Source organism: Thamnophis sirtalis, unplaced genomic scaffold (genome assembly GCF_051295495.1).
Source record: "Thamnophis sirtalis isolate CommonGarterSnake01/CBP01778 unplaced genomic scaffold, rThaSir2_p1.2 scaffold_2, whole genome shotgun sequence".
NCBI lineage: Eukaryota > Metazoa > Chordata > Lepidosauria > Squamata > Natricidae > Thamnophis > Thamnophis sirtalis.
The window spans coordinates 59,803,861-59,822,594 of record NW_028261382.1 but is presented as its reverse complement, the minus strand read 5'-3'; the positions used below and the strand labels follow the sequence as shown (position 1 = coordinate 59,822,594).

General features: G+C 45.2%; 1 protein-coding gene across 6 annotated transcripts in view; it reads left to right on the top strand.

Moving 5' to 3' along the window:
• CLTCL1 (clathrin heavy chain like 1) overlaps positions 1-18,604 on the top strand; it is a 67,576-nt gene extending 48,972 nt beyond the window's left edge. Inside the window, exons 27-34 of one of the 6 annotated variants that reach the window (XM_087705707.1) lie at positions 636-767; positions 2,198-2,308; positions 4,661-4,831; positions 5,798-6,019; positions 9,385-9,405; positions 12,513-12,588; positions 16,670-16,737; positions 18,005-18,604. In XM_087705707.1, the coding sequence (XP_087561833.1) occupies positions 636-767; positions 2,198-2,308; positions 4,661-4,831; positions 5,798-6,019; positions 9,385-9,405; positions 12,513-12,588; positions 16,670-16,737; positions 18,005-18,016 (813 nt within the window). In that variant the 3' untranslated portion in view covers positions 18,017-18,604. Of the gene's footprint in view, positions 1-635; positions 768-2,197; positions 2,309-4,660; positions 4,832-5,797; positions 6,020-9,384; positions 9,406-12,512; positions 12,589-14,303; positions 14,335-16,669; positions 16,738-18,004 lie in introns of all 6 variants that reach the window. The other 5 variants (XM_087705709.1, XM_087705708.1, XM_087705710.1 and 2 more) reach the window with 5 other exon arrangements.
• The last annotated feature ends 130 nt before the right edge of the window (positions 18,605-18,734 follow it).

Below are 18,734 nucleotides of genomic sequence, written 5' to 3'. Positions count from 1 at the left end.
CTTGTGTGACTCTGAGATGAAAGAAGATCAGCTGACAGAGAGAGGGAGAGTGGCTCCATTGGCTGTGGAGGAATCTGGGGAAGGGCAAAGACAGGCTGGTCAGAGCAGGGGAGAGGTAGAACAAGGGAGAGGGGGTTCAGAGGAAGACCAAGGCCCACCACCACCACCCCTCCTCATCCTAGGGCGCGCCGGGAAGTACGCAGAAGAGAGCAACGTGGGTTGTGTGGGTTACGAGGAAGGAAAGGGCCCCGATTCCCTTCACAAGGCACACCTGGGGATGGAGTTTAAAGGAGAGGCAGTTGGGAAGCGCATTTGTCGGGAACAAATGCTGAAATCATCTAGAGTTGTGCCTTGCGTTTCTCCTGACTGTTTGAATTCCCGCTGTCCTTCTATGTGTTTATCTTGCCTTGCTGAAATTATTCTGGGACTCATTATCTTATTCCGCTGGAGTGATTGATTGCAATCATTCTGCTTACAGCGTTTGGACTGGAGTATCTTCAGGTTTGTGGAAGAGCTGCTCTCCAGGCCGGAAAGAACCACAACACTCAATGTGGTTGAGTCTTGGAAATGGATTCTTCAACATTGGGTTGTTCAATGTATGTCCCTGTTTTCTCCACTCATTCTTCACCCTCCAGGTTGCCAATGTGGAGTTGTATTATAGAGCCCTTCAATTTTATTTGGATTACAAGCCGCTGCTGATCAACGACCTCCTCCTCGTATTATCTCCACGGCTGGATCACACCAGGACGGTCAGCTTCTTCGCCAAGGTGACTGAAAAAGACCCACTTCTGGGAAAGAATTCTCCAATCACTCCATTCAGGTGGAATGCTCTTAAGGCACTTTGGCACCAGGGACCGGTTTCGTGGAAGACAAATTTTATATTTATTCTTTATTTTTATTCCTTCTCCATCATGGTTTTTTTTTTCCTTGTTTAAGTTTTTTATTAGACACCCATTAAAACATCGGACATGGCGTAACCGTCCTGGCAATGTCTTTGCCATACATGCTAAAATATAAAGTTAAATATCATAACCACCATGCTTATTTACAATTGGTCTATTCAGTATTACAAATGTAAAAAATACCATACTTCCATCCTTGTTCCTTTGTTCTTGTCTTATACATTTTTCATACGTAATTCTAATCTCCATTCTATAAACCTACCGTAGTCATTTCTTATATTGGGTCTCTCCCTTTTTGTTCCAACAATTGATAAAATTTATCCCAGATCTTATAATATTCTGATTCTAATTTCCTGACAGTTAGAACAATGAATCAGTGGAACAGAAGTTGCCTCCAGAAGTTGTGAATGACCCAACACTGGAGGTCTTTAACAAGATGTTGGATAGCCATTTGTCTGAAATGGTGTAGGGTTTCCTGCCTAGGCAGGAGATTAGACTAGATCAGTGTTTCTCAACCTTGGCAACTTGAAGATGTCTGGACTTCAACTCCCAGAATTCCCCAGCCAGCGAATGCGAATGCTGGCTGGGGAATTCTGGGAGTTGAAGTCCAGACATCTTCAAGTTGCCAAGGTTGAGAAACACTGGACTAGATGACCTCCAAGATCCCTTCCAACTCTCTCATTCTGCACTAGCTGACCATATCTTTCCTCCATCTGGAGATTTATGTAGATCAGGATAATTTCACCCACAATTTGGCCCTTCAAAGTCATCAAAGTAAACATTGAAACCAATACATTCATACAGTCTCTCTTGATACACACAGAGAGAGACAGACAGACAGAGAGAGAGAAAAAGAGATAGACAGAGAGAGAGAGGGAGAGAAACAGAGAGGAAAAGTCTTTAAGAAGATGTTGGATAGCCATTTGTCTGAAACGGTATAGGGTTTCCTGCTTAGGCAGGGGGTTGGACTAGAAGACCTCCAAGGTCCCTTCCAACTCTGCTATTGTATTGTATTGATTCGTCTTCGTTCTTCAATTCCCACATCAATTTATCCATTGCAGCACAAATCAGAATTTTCCTAATCACTTTCTCTTCTTGTGGAATTTCCCTGTTTTTTCCAGTTTTGGGCAATATGTTGTTATTGCATATTATTATGTTTTCATTTTCTGTAAGCCGCGTAGAGTCTCCGGAAGCGAGGAGGCAGCTTTTATGAGTTTTATAAATAAACAAAACATTCATCGTCTTTTCTTTTCTTTTTTTCCTTTGGCCTTAAAACGTTTGCTTTGCTTCCGTAGGTTAACCAGCTACCTCTCGTGAAACCTTATTTGCGCTCGGTCCAGAATCACAACAACAAAGGCGTCAACGAGGCACTGAACAACCTTCTGACGAAGGAGGAAGATTACCAAGTGAGTTTTGGAAGGGTACCTTGCACACTTAACGACGGTTGCAGATACAGCATGGATCTCAACCGACCCCCTGATTCGCAGCTTGCTGCGGCATATGTGATGGTTTAGTAGCAATAGCAATAGCAGTTTGACTTATATACCGCTTCATAGGGCTTTCAACCCTCTCTAAGCGGTTTACAGAGTCAGCATATCGCCCCCACAGTCTGGGTCCTCATTTCACCCACCTCGGAAGGATGGAAGGCTGAGTCAACCCTGAGCCGGTGAGATTTGAACCGCCGAACTGCAGATAACAGTCAGCTGAAGTGGCTGCAGTACAGCACTCTAACCACTGCGCCACCTCTACTCTCTGCAGTACAGTGGGTCTCAACCTTCCTAACGCCGTGACCCTTTAATACAGTTCCTCATGTTGTGACCCCTAACCGTAAAATTATTTTTATATTTTCCGTATTTTTTCGAAAATATGTGTTTTCCGATGGTCTTAGGTGACCCCTGCGAAAGGGTCGTTCGACCCCCGAAAGGGCTCCCGACCCACAGGTTGAGAACCACTGGTTTAGTATAAGAAATAGCTCCTCTGTTCTTGTGGGTGGACCCCATAGATGTCTCAAGATTCCCTTAATCAACAGGAGTCATCTAAAAATGTTGGAATAACCATTTGCAGAATTCATAGTTCCATTTTGCATGGGATAACATTACCACTTCACGGTGCTTCCCAGCCTTCTCTAAGCGGTCTATAGAGTCAGCCTCCTGCCCCCAACAATCTGGGTCCTCCGTGGCACGACAAAACCGCGCTCGTCAAAATAGCGGTGATAAAACCGCGTTGCTAAAGCCGCGACGTCATCACCGCGCATCATCACCGCCGCGACAACAGCGTGGCGACAGAAGGGCGCTTTAAAACAGCGCGGCGGCAGAAAGCCAATTTAAATTAAGGTAAGGGTTAGGATTAGGTTTAGGGGTTTGCTTTAGGGTTAGGTTTAGGGTTAGGTTTAGGGTGCTGAGTGCTTCGGAAGGCGCGGATTTGCCCTCCGCGGTTATGTCATCGCGGTAGGGTCGCGTTTTTCCTTAGCGCTTCGGACGGGGCGGATTTGCCCTCCGCAGTTATGTCGGCGCGGATAAGGGCTTCGCGGTTTTGTGGTGGAACCTGGGTCCTCATTTTACCCACCTCGGAAGGATGGAAGGCTGAGTCAACCTTGAGCCTGGTGACATTCGCACTGCCAAATTGCAGGCAGCCAGCAGTCAGCAGAAGTAGCCTGCAGTACTGTACTTTAACCACTGGCGCCACTGTGGCTCCTAATTAATTCAGCAAGATAATGAATGTAACAATCACATCAGGGGTCATAACAATTGTAGTGCTCTTTTTGTCCCCTTGTCCTAAGAAGAAGAAGGGGGGAGAAATTTTGTTTTTCCCCCTAATGTATCATTTACCAATCAGTCTTCGACTAGTCTTGGATCCCAGCTTCTTATAGGTGTGGAAAACTTTAGATGTTGTGCAAATAAGTTTCGAATTTCTTGAGCCGGTCAGGATTGAACTCCTGGCAGTGAGCTAGCCTGCAATGCTGTATTCTAACAGAGGGAGAGAGGGAAGGAAGGAAAGAAGGAGGGAGGGAGGGAGGGAGGGAGGGAGGGAAGGAAGGAAGGAAGGAAGGAAGGAAGGAAGGAAGGAAGGAAGGAAGGAAGGAAGGAAGGAAGGAAGGAAGGAAGGGCAATAGCACTTAGACTTATATACCACTTCACAGTGCTTTCCAGCCCTCTCTAAGCAGTTTACAGAGTCAGCCTCTTGCCCCCAACAATCTGGGTCCTCATTTTACCCAGCTCGGAAGGATGGAAGGCTGAGTCAACCTTGAGCTGGTCAGGATTGAACTCCTGGCAGTGAGCTAGCCTGCAATGCTGTATTCTGACAGAGGGAGAGAAGGAAGAAAGGAAGGACGGTCGGACGGAAGGAAGGAAGGAAGGAAGGAAGGAAGGAAGGGCAATAGCACTTAGACTTATATACCGCTTCACAGTGCTCTCCAGCCGTCTCTAAGTGGTTTACAGAGTCAGCCTACATGAGTCAGTTATCAAGCATCTGAATTTTGATCATGTGACTGCAGGGATGCCACAATGGTTTTCACTGTGAAAAATGGTCCTAAGTCATTTTTTTCGTGCCGTTGTAGCTTGGAACGATCACTAAACGAACTGTTGTGAAGTCGAGGACTACCTGCAAATGTTTTTACTTGGCGGGGGCCACCCAGAGTTATTGGGAATCAGGTGGCATGCAGATTTAATAATAATTATAAAAAAAAAAACCCACAGGCCCTCTGGTTCTTTTCAGCAAAGCCCCTAACTCCTGCCTGGACCTTTTCTGTCTCCTAACAGGGCCTGCGAGCGTCTATCGATGCGTACGATAACTTTGATAACATCACCTTGGCTCAGCGTCTTGAAAAGCACAAACTAATTGAGTTCCGGCGCATCGCCGCCTATTTGTACAAAGGCAACAACCGGTGGAAGCAGAGCGTGGAACTTTGCAAGAAAGATCGGCTTTATAAGGTCAGTTCTTAATGTTCCGAATTACAGCTTCCTCTTGTAGCCCGCTAGCAGAGCTGGCAGCAGATCCGGACAGTGAGGAGGGTTGGGGAGGAACCTGGGCCAGTCCTGGAGTCTGGGGAAGTCTCTGATGAGGGCTCTGTGTTGGAGGCAGAGAGGGGGCCAGGGCTGTATGCCAGTTATCAGCTGCCTTCAGAGTCAGACATCGTTGGGGCAGAAGAATAGCTGGAGCCTGTTCTCAGTGTGTGCATGCACAGTTGCCAGATGAAGGGAAGAGCTAAAGAACAGGGGTCAACTTGGGAGTAAGGCCACAGGCGGACAAGGAATGGCCCCTCCCATAGGAAATAAAAGGGGAGTGGAGTTTGCAGGAGACCATTAGTTTGCTTCATTGGTTTGGAAACTCCTTGCCAAGTTTTGCAGATATCAGCCTGGCAGCTCTCCAAGCCAGATAAGGTCTGTGACCGTAAATCCTCCCTCGAAAGACTTTGCTGGATGTGAATGAGCAGAATTCACAGTCAAATTAATCAAAGGGGTTTTTTTGTGGGGACAAGGAGTTTGCTTCATGCCCTCGGAAAGCCTGGGTCAGAACAGTTAGTATCTTTTGCAAAATGGGCCTGGGCGGGTGTGGTTCTGGGGTTTTGATTCCGGGTCATAAGTAGTACCTTTTATTGAGGTAACTTTGAACGGTCACTTAACAAGCTCAACAGAACAGAATAGAATGAAATAGAATAGAATACCTTTATGGTCACTGAATGTATACTAACTGGCACACGTTAAAAATGAAATTTCATTGCATACAGCTCTTAAAGGGGTTACCACCTCCAATGTTACACTACCTAAACATGACAAAAATAAGTAAATAAATAAATAAAGACAAAATTAGGTATATACTCATATTGACGAAGGACGGAGGTTTTTGCAATAAAAATAATGCAGAGCTATTTTAAGTGCCACGTTGGTTTTCGTTAGGATGCCATGCAATATGCAGCTGAGTCCAAAGACCCCGAACTGGCTGAGAAGCTCCTTCAGTGGTTCCTGGAGGAAGACAAGAAAGAGTGTTTTGCAGCTTCTCTCTTCACGTGTTACGACTTGCTGCATCCAGATGTGGTCCTGGAGTTGGCATGGCGACACAACATTATGGACTTTGCGATGCCTTACTTCATTCAGGTGATGAGGGAGTACCTTACCAAAGTAAGTACAGCTTTCTCTGCAAGGAAGGGTCTTGCCCCAATCCAAAGGAAAGGCTTCCCCAAAAATAGATAGACAGACATAGACAGAGACATAAAGATAGGTACATAGATACTTAGATATAAATATAGACAGACAAATGAGATAGATAGATAGATGATAGATAGATAGATAGATAGATAGATAGATAGATAGATAGATAGATAGATAGATAGATAGATGATAGATAGATGATAGATAGATGATAGATAGATAGATAGATGATAGATAGAAAGAGATAGATAGATGATAGATAGATAGATAGATAGATAGATAGATAGATAGATAGATAGATAGATAGAATGTTTCCCCAAAATAAGACAGTGTCTTATTTTCTTTTGACCCCCCCAAAATAAGTACTTGGCCTTATTTTCAGGGAGTTCTTATTATTTTTGAGGTGCAGGAGGCGCCTGTATGGTCACCTCATGGCTGCTACTGTGTTGCATTATTTTTGGGGAGGGCTTATTTTTTTTGGGGGAGATATCATTTTAGCGCATGTGGTCAAAAGTCTAATTGGGTTTATTATCCAGGTAGGTCTTATTTTTGGGAAAACAGGGTAGATATAGCTAGATAGAGATATAGAGATAGATTGATAGGGAGAGGGAGGAAGAGAGAAAGAATGAAAGGGGGAGAAAGAGAGGAAAGGAGAGAGAAAGAATGAAAGGGGGAGAGAGAAAGGATGAAAGGGAGAGAGGGAGGAAGAGAGAAAGAGAATGAAAGAGAGAGAGTGGGAGGAAGAGAGAAAGAATGAAAGAGGGAGAGAGGGAGGAAGAGAGAATGAAAGGGAGAGAGAGAGGGAGGAAGAGAGAGAATGAAAGAGGGAGTGAGGGGGGGAGGAAGAGAGAGAATGAAAGAGGGAGAGAGGGTGGAAGAGAGAAAGAGAATGAAAGAGAGAGAGAGAGAAACTGAGACTTGTCAAAAACTTGCTGGATGACTTAAGACTTCTTGAGTGCCAGGGGGCCACCAGCACCATTGCCTCATTCGCTTAATTAAAGCTGTTGATTGCTGATCACTCTTTGGAGAGGTGGATTGCTTAATGCCTGTAATTAAACATTGATCTCAGCCTGGCAGGCACAATTTCAGCAGCGAGTGGGACCTGCGTTAGTTGCCTGGAGCTGGGTTTATTTTTTTAAAAAAAAATTGAGAAGCGCCATGGCCTGGAAATACAAGTAGCCCTCAGCTTACGACTACGATAGAGCCCCAAATTTCTGTTTGCCAAGCGAGGCAGTTGTTAAGAGAGCTCGCCAGCACCCCGTTAAATCAGAGTCCAAGGCAGAGCTTTCCTCAAACTTCCAATTTATTAAGAGAGACAGGTTGGCACATCTTGGAAAGCTCTGTCATGGACTCTGATTTAATTCTGGATGATGTTTTAAACACTGACGAGAGCTTGGCTCCGTTTTTACTATATGCCACCGCTATTAAGTGAATCACGGCAGTCATTAAGTTAGTCACACTTAAGCCTTAATCACCTGACCCCGGGACACTGCGACCGTCATAAATATGAAACAGTTGCCCAAGCGACCAGAATTTTGCTCATGTGACCTTTCAACCGTGGCGAGTTTGAAAAATGGTCCTATGTCCCATCCCCTTTTTTTGTTCCAGTGCCGTTGTAACTTCAGACGGTCACTAAACAAAACAGTTGTAAGTCAAGGACTGCATGTAATGATAACGTTGCATCTAAAAAAAATGCAGTGTTTTCATCAGTAACATTATTCCAAGGCTGTTGCACCATCATAGCAAACTCGTTCCTAGTTTCAGCTCTGTCTTGATTACTCTGTTGTTCTAATTTTCAGATTTGTTAGTGCAGCTGAAGCCTTTTCAGTCTCCAAAGCACAAATACACTGTCCACAAAGATAAATCAGCTATTTATCATTACTGCGTTTCTCCAAAAATAAGACCAGGTCTTATATTATTTTTCTTGCTCCAAAAGATGCATTTGGTCTTAGTTTCTGGTTAGGTCTTATTTTGGGGAAAATACAGTACTAATTGCGCCCCTCTGTCTGATGATCTTAACTGGGGCTTCTTTTGGGAGAGGGCTTATATTGTGAACATCCTAAAAAAACATGCTAGGGTTTATTTTCCGGTGGGGTCTTATTTTTGGAGAAACAGGGTATTATTATTATTATTATTATTATTATTATTATTATTATTATTATTATATACTTTATTCATTAAACATGAAACTCAGCCAACTGAACATTTAAAAACGCATCATAAATACCATCGGCTAGTGCTAATGATTGATACGGGTTGCTGCCAGCGTCCTAGGATGATTATTATTATTATTGTTGTCGTTTTTATTGTTTTTATTGTTGTTATTATTATTATTTACTTTATTCATTAAACATGAAACTCAGCCAACTGAACATTCAAAAATGCATTACAAATACCATTGACTGGTGCTAATAATTGATATGGTTTGCTGCCAGCGTTCCTAGGTATCAACCAAGTACCTTCTTAAAATATACGATTATTATTTCTTTTATTCATTAAACATGAAACTAAGTCAAGTGAACATTTAAAGATGTATCACAAATATCATTGACTGGTGCTAATAGTTGATACAGGTTCTGCCAGTGTGCTAGGATGGTGATGATGGTGGTGGTGGTGGTGATGATGATGATGATGATGATGATGATGATGATGATTATTTACTTTATTCATTAAACATGAAACTCAGCCAACTGAACATTCAAAAATGCATTCACAAATATCAGTGACTGATGCTAATGGTTGATACGGTTTGCTGCCAGCGTCCTAGGTATCAACCAAGTATCTTCTTAAAATTTATTATTATAATAATATACTTTATTCATTAAACATGAAACTCAGCCAACTGAACATTCAAAATTGCATTACAAATACCAGTGACTAGTGCTAATGGTTGATACAGTTTGCTGTCAGCGTCCTAGGTATCAACCAAGTACCTTCTTAAAATATACAATGTTCTGAGTAAGCACAGTTTTTTGCAGTTCCACTGGTGTTATTACAGGAAGCTACAATTTCTTTATGTTTTGTAAAATTCTTGGACATGGTACCAAGTGCCCTAATGCCAATGGGTTTCACTGTTTTTTTAAAAAATTATTATTGTTATTATTTCTTTTATTATTATTATCATCATCATATCTATAAATTGACATTAAACATTGAGTAAAAGACAGGGTTTGCCAATCCTCACAGCTCATGTCCCTCTTTCTTCTCCTTTCCTAACTCCGTGGCGTTCTTCTGTTTCTCCCCCAGTGTTACCTTTCCTTTTGCGTTTGTCTTAAACTTGGATTTTGTGACCTTTTTTTGATTTTAAATATTCCCCTCTTTAATTTTCTTTACAGGTTGATGGTCTGTTTAATAAGGTGACCGTTCTCTCTAGTTTTACCTGCTCGTTTTTGTTGTTTTTAATTGGTGTCCTTAAAAGTAGATCGAAAGATCCAGCCATCGCGCTGTAGCTTGCAACCAAAAGCAGAATAATTTAGCTTCATCTAAACTAATATCATAGTGAATATCACTTCATAAAGAACTTGGGAAAATCCAGCCTGACTTTTATCTGCTTCATTGGGAAGGAAAACCCCAAATATTTACTTATTTGTAACAACGTCTAGTTTTCATTGAAGACTAAAAAAAGCGTTCAGTGGTATAATATATGTTCAATATATACCGTATTTTTCAGAGTATAAGACACTCCAAAGTATAAGAAGCACCTAGTTTTGGGGGAGGAAAACAAGGGGAAAAAATCTGCTTCTGCCTCCCAGCAAGTTGCCTCCTTGCAACAAACAGCAAACAGTACAGATGATGTACACTGTTTGTGGTGTTATATTTCAGATTATACTTGTACAGATGCTGTTAAATTGCTATGCTTTCTGGAAGTATAGTTATTCTCTGCTATTTAAAAGAAGATACAATAGCACTGGGCCTCTTCAGATCAAGCATTTATTCTAAAAAGCTTCTTCATTTTGCTAAGCTGTCTAGAACAATAATAAAGCAGTCTTTAAAAAATAAGTCTAATAATTTGAACCTTCTATAGGCATTTATAGTTATTGATTTACCTTCTTGCAAGCAGCCTGATTAGCAGAAGAAAACAGCAAACAGCCTGATTAGCAGAAGAAAAAAATATCTGCTTCTGCCTCTCAGCAATTTGCCTCCTTGCAGCAAACAGCAAGTTTCACTTTCAATTTCAGTTTAAGCCCAGGCCTCCCAATGATCAGCTGTTTCAGGCTGCAGGGATTGCTATAGCCTATTGCAGCCTCTGCAAGCCCCATTTTTCCTGTTTGTTGCAAGGAGATAAATTGCTGGGAGGCAGAGGCCAAAAGGGTTGGGGGTGGTGAGTGGGTGAGGCTACATTCAGTGTATAAGACGCACCCAAATTTGCACCCTCTTAGGGGGGGGGGAGCTGTGTCTTATATTCTAAAAAATACGGTATCTGATAGACTGGATCATTCTTGAAGGATTCTTAATCCCACGGTCATCTTTCCTAATCCTGGAATTACAGATCTACCTAAAGTACTTCTGGCTATTAGTGGGGGGAAAAACCTAGCTACTTATTCTGTGGAACATATCAAAAATACATACAGGTAGTCCCTGATTTATATTCACAATTTTTTGTTGCTTTGCGAGACTGTTGTTCAGTGAGCTTTGACCCAATTCTATGACCTTCCTCGCCACAGTTTTAAGACAATCTCTGCCGTTGTCAGAAGGTCGCAAAATGTGACCCTGGGAAACTGCCACCGTCATAAATATGAATCCATTATCAAGCATCCGAATGGTAAATCACGCGACCATGGGTGTGTGTGTGTGTGTGCTGCAAGGGGTTGTAAGTATGAAAAATGGTCAAAAGTGGTTTTTCCAGTGCTGTTGTAACTTCAAACAGTCACTAAGTGAAACAATAGTCAAGGACTATCTGTATACCCCTCCCCCCATCTGTTCACTAAATAAATGATAAGATTTACTCCAAAGTGTCCATTGTGGGCCTTCTCAGGTTGAAGTCTGGTTGGGTTTTGCAAGTGATCAGTGTCTACTAAGCCTTCAGTCTTCGAGAAACTGCATGCACCATAAGCCTGGTTTTAAAATAAGAACTAATTTAGTACACGGAACTTAGTTATAAACTTTTCCTCCTCTGACTCTTTAAGTTTAACGCCCATCACTCAAACCTCCACCTAACAGCTAGTTCCCGAAAGACATTTCCTCCTATTAACAAAGCCTGAACGCTTTTGGCCGTACCGTGGGAATGCCTGCCCTAGATTGGCGGCCGATAAGGGCCAGTGGAATTCAAGAGAGGGCGGGCTTAGACCGTTTGTGAGAACGTAACGATTCTAGGCTGAGGACTCACTTCACTCCACCTCTGGTTCTGCCTGCTAGATTCTTAACTCTTCCCATTCGAAAGTACTCAAGAGTTTACCTGTGGCCAGTTTACCTGTTGATAAATAAATAAATGAGTGGTTTGGGATCAGCCATATGCATGATATAGATTGGTAGAAGCAGGTTTAATTTGCCCAGCTGCCATTTGGCAAGAACACCCACCGCTATTGTGGCCCGCCAGCAGAGCTGGCAGCAGATTCAGACAGTGAGGAAGTTGGGGAGGAACATGGGCCAGTCCTGGAGTCTGGGGAAGGGTCTGATGAGGGCTCTGTATCAGAGGCAGAGAGGGGGCCAGGGCCATCCGACAGTTATCAGCTGACTTCAGAGTCGGACATCAGTGAGGCAGAGGAACAGCTGGAGCCTGTTCCCAGTGTGCGCATGCGCAGAGTTGCCTGACGAAGGGAACAGCTAAATAACAGGGGTCGACTTGGGAGTAAGGCCACAGGTGGACGATGAATGTCCCCTCGCAGAGGAAATAAAAGAGGAGCGAAAGGGGAGTGGAGTTTGCAGGAGACAATTAGTTCGCTTCATTGGTTCGTGATTCTCTGAGACTCCTTGCCAAGTTCTGCGGATATTGGCCTGGCAGCTCTCCAAGGCAGATAAGGTCTGTGACTGTAAATCCTCCCTTGAAAGACTTTGCTGGATGTGAATGAGCAGAATTCACAGTCAATTCATAAAAGGGTTTTTTGTCGGGCCAAGGAGTTTGCTTCATGCTCTTGGGAAGCCTTGATCAGACCTGCTCTCTACCTTATTTATAGGTGCTCCCTCACCCCACAAATTTTCCCTCTCTTTGGGACCCACGGATAGCTTTGAAAGGAAATCTAATCCGCGGCCCTCTCTGGTTAATCCTGCCCTATTGACTTATCCCATCCTTGCTCGCCTCTCGGTCCAAATCTTTAGCAAATTCCACCCCTTAGCAGTTGGCTCCCAAATGGGCAACGTGTCCACCAGTCTATCCCATCTCAGAGACCTCTAAAACCGAAGCGGTTGGCAACTTGAAACTGCCTTAAGAGTTTGGAACTTACCTGGGGAAAGGTAAGGTTAAGGATGGCCATCAGGCTGCCTCGGGGCCTTTCCTGAACGTATCCTGTTTCCTTTTGTAACGTAGGTGGATAAACTCGATGCTTCGGAAAGTCTGAGGAAAGACGAGGAGCAAGTAGCAGAACCTACTCCTATAGTATTTGGTAAGTAGATATTTTTTAAAAAAATGTTTCCTGGGCCTTCCATAAATTTTGATGACTTCATTTAATCTTAAACTCTTCTGCTCCCTTCCTGATTCCTACGAATAAGTCAGTGGTGGTTTTCAAAAAAATTTGGAACCTCTTCTGTAGGGGTGGACTGCTTTCCGGGTCCACTGGTGGAACCTCTTCTAACCGGTTCGGTAGATTTGACAAACCAGCTCTACCGAATAGGTGCAAACTGGTAGGAACCCACCTCTGGAATAAGTATTCTAGAGGAAATTTAGCTCGCTCGTTTTATTTTTTTCCCCCTAAGGTTTTAAGACACAGTCATTGATAAACGTCTGGCTTACTTTGCATAAGTCTTGCAACATTTCTCGGGGTTTACAACCTCAAGAGGTTTTTTTGAGCCAGTTCCTTGGCTCTAGTCCTCTGTCCACTTTACCTTTTTTTGTCAAAAAACCAGCTTGTAATTCAGGGAGAGAGGGAGAGAGAGAGAGAGAGAGGAAGAAGGAGAAAGAAAAAAGAAAAAAGAGGAAGAGGAAGAGAGAAAGAGAGAGAGTGCATCTGTAATTACATAGGGAGCTTCCAGCCAAGGTGGCGCAGTGGTTAAATGCAGCACTGCAGGCTACTGCTAGATCAGCAGGTCAGCGGTTCAAATCTCACCAGCTCAGGGTTGACTCAGCCTTCCATCCTTCCGAGGTGGGTAAAATGAGGACCCAGATTGTTGGGGGCAATATGCTGACTCTCTGTAAACCGCTTAGAGAGGCCTTAAAGGCCTATGAAGCGGTATATAAGTCTACTGCTATGTTTGAATGTGGATAAGGTTTGGGGTGTCATTGTTCCTAATAGCAATAGATTTATATACGGTTTCCCAGTTCTTTCCAGCTCTCTCTGAGCAGTTTCCAGAATCAGCCAATTGCCTCCCAACTATCTGGGTCCTCATTTTTCCCACCTCAAAAGGATGAGTCAATTTTGAGCCCATTGGGATTGAACTGCAGACTGTGGCAGAGTTAGCCTACAATACTCCATTCTAGCCACTGCACCACCAGGGGAGGGAGGGAGGGAAAGAAGGAAAGACTAAGGTAGCACTAAGACTTATATACCGCTTCACGGTGCTTTACAGCACACTCAAAACAAGTTTATAATGTCGGGGTATTTTCCCCAACAATCTGGATCCTCCTTTTACTGACCTCGGAAGGATGAGTCAATTTTGAGCCCATTGGGATTGAACTGCAGACTGTGGCAGAGTTAGCCTGCAATACTCCATTCTAGCCACTGCACCACCAGGGGAGGGAGGGAGGGAAAGAAGGAAGGACTAAAAGAGCACTAAGACTTGTATACCGCTTCACGATGCTTTACAGCACACTCAAAACAAGTTTATAATGTCAGGATATTTTCCCCAACAATCTGGGTCCTCCTTTTACCGACCTCGGAAGGATGGAAGGCTGAGTCAACTTTGAGCCGGTCAGGATTGATGGAATCGAACTCCTGGCAGTGGGCAGAGTTAGCCTGCAATAGTGCGCTTCCATGACTTTTTTTTGGGGGGGGAAGAAATTTCCTTCCAAAAGGAATAAGAAGTTGTGGGATGTAATCTTGGGCGAGGGGCGAAAGGGAGTAGATTTTTGCTTGAGACATGAAACCGTGTTTCTCAACCAACCTAAAATCTCGCTTGAGCCGCATTTGGCAAAAGGTAGATTTTACTGACCATTACCTTCTAGGTCCCCATTAAAGGAAACTCCAGATGGCGAGGTCAGTTTGCCTGCGGGCATAGTGTTGACACGGGGGGGGGGGGGGAGAGGTGTCCCTGCATGAGGCATGTGTACTGTTAACCTCCCCTTGTGTGTTTGACGTGTGGCAAAATTAATTCTTTGCTTAGGCTGGGGATGAAAAACTAACAGATCTAACTCCAGTTTTGTTCCAGCGGATGTTCTTTCTACAGTAATGGCCAAAATTGTGGAAACCTTTTGGGGAAAGTCTATTTTTGAGGTTTGATGGCTAATAACACCACTTTTTTTTGGGGGGGGGAGAGTTTCAAGATAATGATATTCCACTGCTGGAATGACCTGGGAATAGCCCAGACCTGCTTGACTCAATTGAAAATCTACGGAGCCGATTAAAGAAACTTGTTAAGTCAGTTGAATGAAACCCAGTTAATAGAAGCAATCATTCAATCAGGGTGTCACATTATAACAGCTGCAGAACTAAAAGACTTGGTTCTCTCCATAGAAGACATTGTAAAGCCATAATTCATGCTAAAGGTGACCCAACTACTCTGTTTCCCTGAAAATAAGACCTCCCCAAATAATAAACCCAATCAGGCTTTTGAGCGCATGGACTAAAATAAGCCCTCCCCTGAAAATAAGCCCTTCCCAAAAATATTGCAACACAGCAGCAGCCATGAGGTGACCACGCTCGCCGCCTCCTGCACCTCAAAAATAATTAGACCTCCCCGAAAATAAGGGCCAAGCGCTTATTTTGGCAGTCAAAAGAAAATAAGACCCTTCCTTATTTTTGGGAAAACACAGTAAGTACCATGTTTCCCCAAAAATAAGACACGGTCTTATTTTCTTTTGACTCCCAAAATGTTGCTTGGGCCTTATTATCGGGGGGGGAGCGCTTATTGGTTTGAGGTTGCCGGGTGGCTGTTCTCTTGCGAGCGGGCGCAGCCTCAGGGGCAAATGGCTGTGTTGTGCTGTCGCAGCAACGCAACACAGCAGCCATGAGGTGCCCACGCTCATGAGCAGCTGCCCAGCAACCTCCCTTTCCAGCCGGGCAGAGCACCACTCACCGATCCAGTAATATCCCAAAGGTGCTAAGCTGCGTAGCGCTCTGCTGGGCTGGAAAGGGAGGTTGCGCGAGCACCTGTTCTGCCCCAGCTCACCTGCCTCCCAGCCTCACCATGCCCTGGCCCAGCTCTCAGTGCAGGGCCATGGTGCCACCTCCACCGCCGCGCTCCGAGCATAACCGGCCTCACCATGCCGTGGCCCAGGTCTCCCTGCAGGGCCAGGGTGCCGCTGCCATTGCCCTGCCACCGCCGCGGCGCTCCGAGCATAACCGGCTTCCAAACTCCGGAGATCTGCTGCCGAGTCTTTCAGCAGCAGCTGCTCTGGGACTATGCTCTATGGTTATGGACTCGGCTGTTGGTAGACTCTTTTCCGGCAGCCGTCCCACAACCATAGAGGGTTGTCCCAGAGCGGCCACTGCTGGAAGACTCGGCAGCGGATCTCCGGAGTTTGGAAGCTGGTTATGCTCGGAGCGCCGCAGCGGTGGCAGGGCGATGGCAGCGGCACCCTGGCCCTGCAGGGAGACCTGGGCCACGGCATGGTGAGGCTGGGAGGCACGTGAGCTGGGAGCGGAACAGGCACTCATGCAACCTCCCTTTCTAGCCGGGCACAGCGCCACGCAGCTTAGCACCTTTGGGATATTACTGGGTTGGTGAGTGGCGCTCTGCCTGGTTGGAAAGAGGGGTTGCCGGGTGGCTGCTTGTGAGAGCAGCCGCCCGACAACCCTCCGCTTTAATTGGTCACAGCGCCACTCACCAACCAAGCAGTATCCCGAAGGCGGCAAGCAATATGAGCGCCTTTGCCCTCTCTTTCCCCCGGCTCCTGTGGCTTGGCGCTTTTGGGATATCACTAGGTTGGTGAGTGGTGCTCTGCCTGGCTTGAGGTGGGGTTGTCCAGGGGGCTTATTTTTTGGCCCACCCAAAAAATATGGCATGGCCTTATTATCAGGACATGTCGTAGTTTCGGGGAAACACAGTACTAACTGACATAATTTTTGTATACCTCATTTTTTCTACGGTGATAACTTTTGTATATCTCCTTTTACTTTTCTTCTTTATAACGGCTATTCTACTAGCAAATCCTTCATAAAAGTTATCGCATTACATTCTTGATTAAATTATCTTTCTCTTGATCTACAATTTTATGGTACTACTTTAAAAAAACCAAAAGCGGTGTTATTAGTCACCAAACCTCAAAAATACACTTTCCCCCCCAAAAGGTTTCCACAATTTTGGCCACTTCTGTATATTGTATCTTAACATTAAAAAGATTCCCTTAATCTAGATTTCCTTCTGTGGTAGGCCTCACCTTAGATGCTCAAAGTAAACCGTACTTGCTTACTGTGCCAACTGAAGAGAAGGAGGCCCTGGTACGTCAGAGTGGTTTCCCCGTGCTATTCTATAAATATTCCCCCCATCTGCTCTATTGCTGACGCCCTCCTGTCGTCCCATGGACTTTCTTGGCCCTCCCCCCCCCCCTTTGAAAAACCTTTGCCTTCTCATCCAAAAGCGTCTTCAGCTTCTTTGGAGAGTAGGTCAATTCTCTCTTCTCGGTGGACTGCCCCTCAAGTCTCAGAAGACAGCGACGAATGTCCCTTCACCCCATCCCAGTCCTTCTCTTTGATAACCTAGATCAGGGGTGTCAAACTCACTCACCAAACTGTGGTGGCGGCGGATCCCACCCTGGAAACAGCCAAGGACCAGCCCCACAGTGCTTCTGCCAGCTAAAAAGGAACGCAGGGAGGTCACGCACAGCCCTCCTGAGCTCCGTTTTCGCTGCAGGAGGTCATTGCGGCTCAAAACAGAGCTTGCATGCGCCGATTGTTCTCACCTAGGCTTCCCCAGCAGCACGAAGCCGAGTCCGAGTCCTGATAAACCCCTTTTATTTAATTTACAGTGAATTCCTCTCCAGCAAAGTCTTTCTTCTCCCAAAGTCTTTCAAGATATATTCACAATTACCCACCTTGATCAGGCTTGGAGAGTGGCCAGGCCGATATCTTTCAGACGCCAACATACTTGGCAAGAATGCAGGAAGGAAATAATTGCCTCCTGCAAACTCCACTCCCCTTTCACTCCTCTTTTATTTATTTCCTCTGGGAGGGGCCATTCATTGTCCACCTGTGGCCTTACTCCCAAGTCGACCCTTGTTCTTTAGCTCTTCCCTTCGTCTGGCAGCTCTGCGCATGCGCAAAATGGGAACAGGCTCCAGCTGTTCTTCTGCCTCACTGATGTCTGACTCCGAAGGCAGCTGATAACTGGCAGACGGCCCTGGCCCCCTCTCTGCCTCCGACACAGAGCTCTTATCAGACCCTTCCCCAGACTCCAGGACTGGCCATGTTCCTCCCCAACCTCCTCACTGTCCGAATCTGCTGCCGGCTCTGCTGGTGGGCCACAACACCGACATGGCTGAAAATGAAACCTCGATGAGTGACATCAAGCTGGCCACGCCCCCAGAGGTCAAACACAGCCCTGACGCGCCCCTCGATGAAATGAAGTTTGACACCCCTGATCTAGACCTTCCCAGCTCCCTCCACCATTCACCTTCTGATTTATGCTTCCAGGCCCCAAATGCCCAAAGGGTTTGTCCAGGTGAGTTGGCTTGTTCTTGTCTAACCAACCTCTCTGCCTCCTTTCCAGGCCAGCAACTGATGCTCACGGCCGGCCCCAATGCCGTTCCTCCCCAGGCCAACTTCCCGTACGCCTACCCGACAGCACCCGGATTCAGCCAGACGCCGGTTTATGGATTCAACATGTAACTTGCACTGCGGCCGAACCTTTTCACCGGTCACCTCTTCTTCTCTTTCCGTCCCATCTTCCTTTTTTTTTTTTTTTTTTTTAAAAAAAATTTTGGTCCCAGAAGGCACCAGATAACCTTTTCCGTCGGGCTTGACCGCCTTCCTTCTGCCCTCCCTGGCTCAGAGACCTCAAAAAGGGCGCTGTTATTTATTGCTAAGTCCTGTTACATTTCAAATTTCCACGAGCCGGCTCCCCGGTCCCATCCCCGTCCCGTCCCCCCTCCGTTTTATTTTTGGTACCGGCCCCGCGACAGCTTCTGTCTATATCGTAGGTGGCATCTCTGCTCCGTTAGGACAGCAATAACTACTTCTTCTGGCCAGAGGAGATTTGGGGTTTTTGGGTGGGAGACGGGGAGAAGATGTCCAAGAAATGACGAAGGACTTTTGCTGTTGCTTTTTTTTTTTAAATTCTTCTGCAGAATCTGGTTTTTTTTTGTTTGTTTTTTTGCCTAATCCAGTTGTTTCTGGACAGCATTCAGTGGTTAATGCTTAACAAAGTTACTCTTCCGCGGTTGGGCGAATAAGGTGAAATTAGTTTTGGGGACTTCCTGGTGGGAGGGATGCGTTTTTAA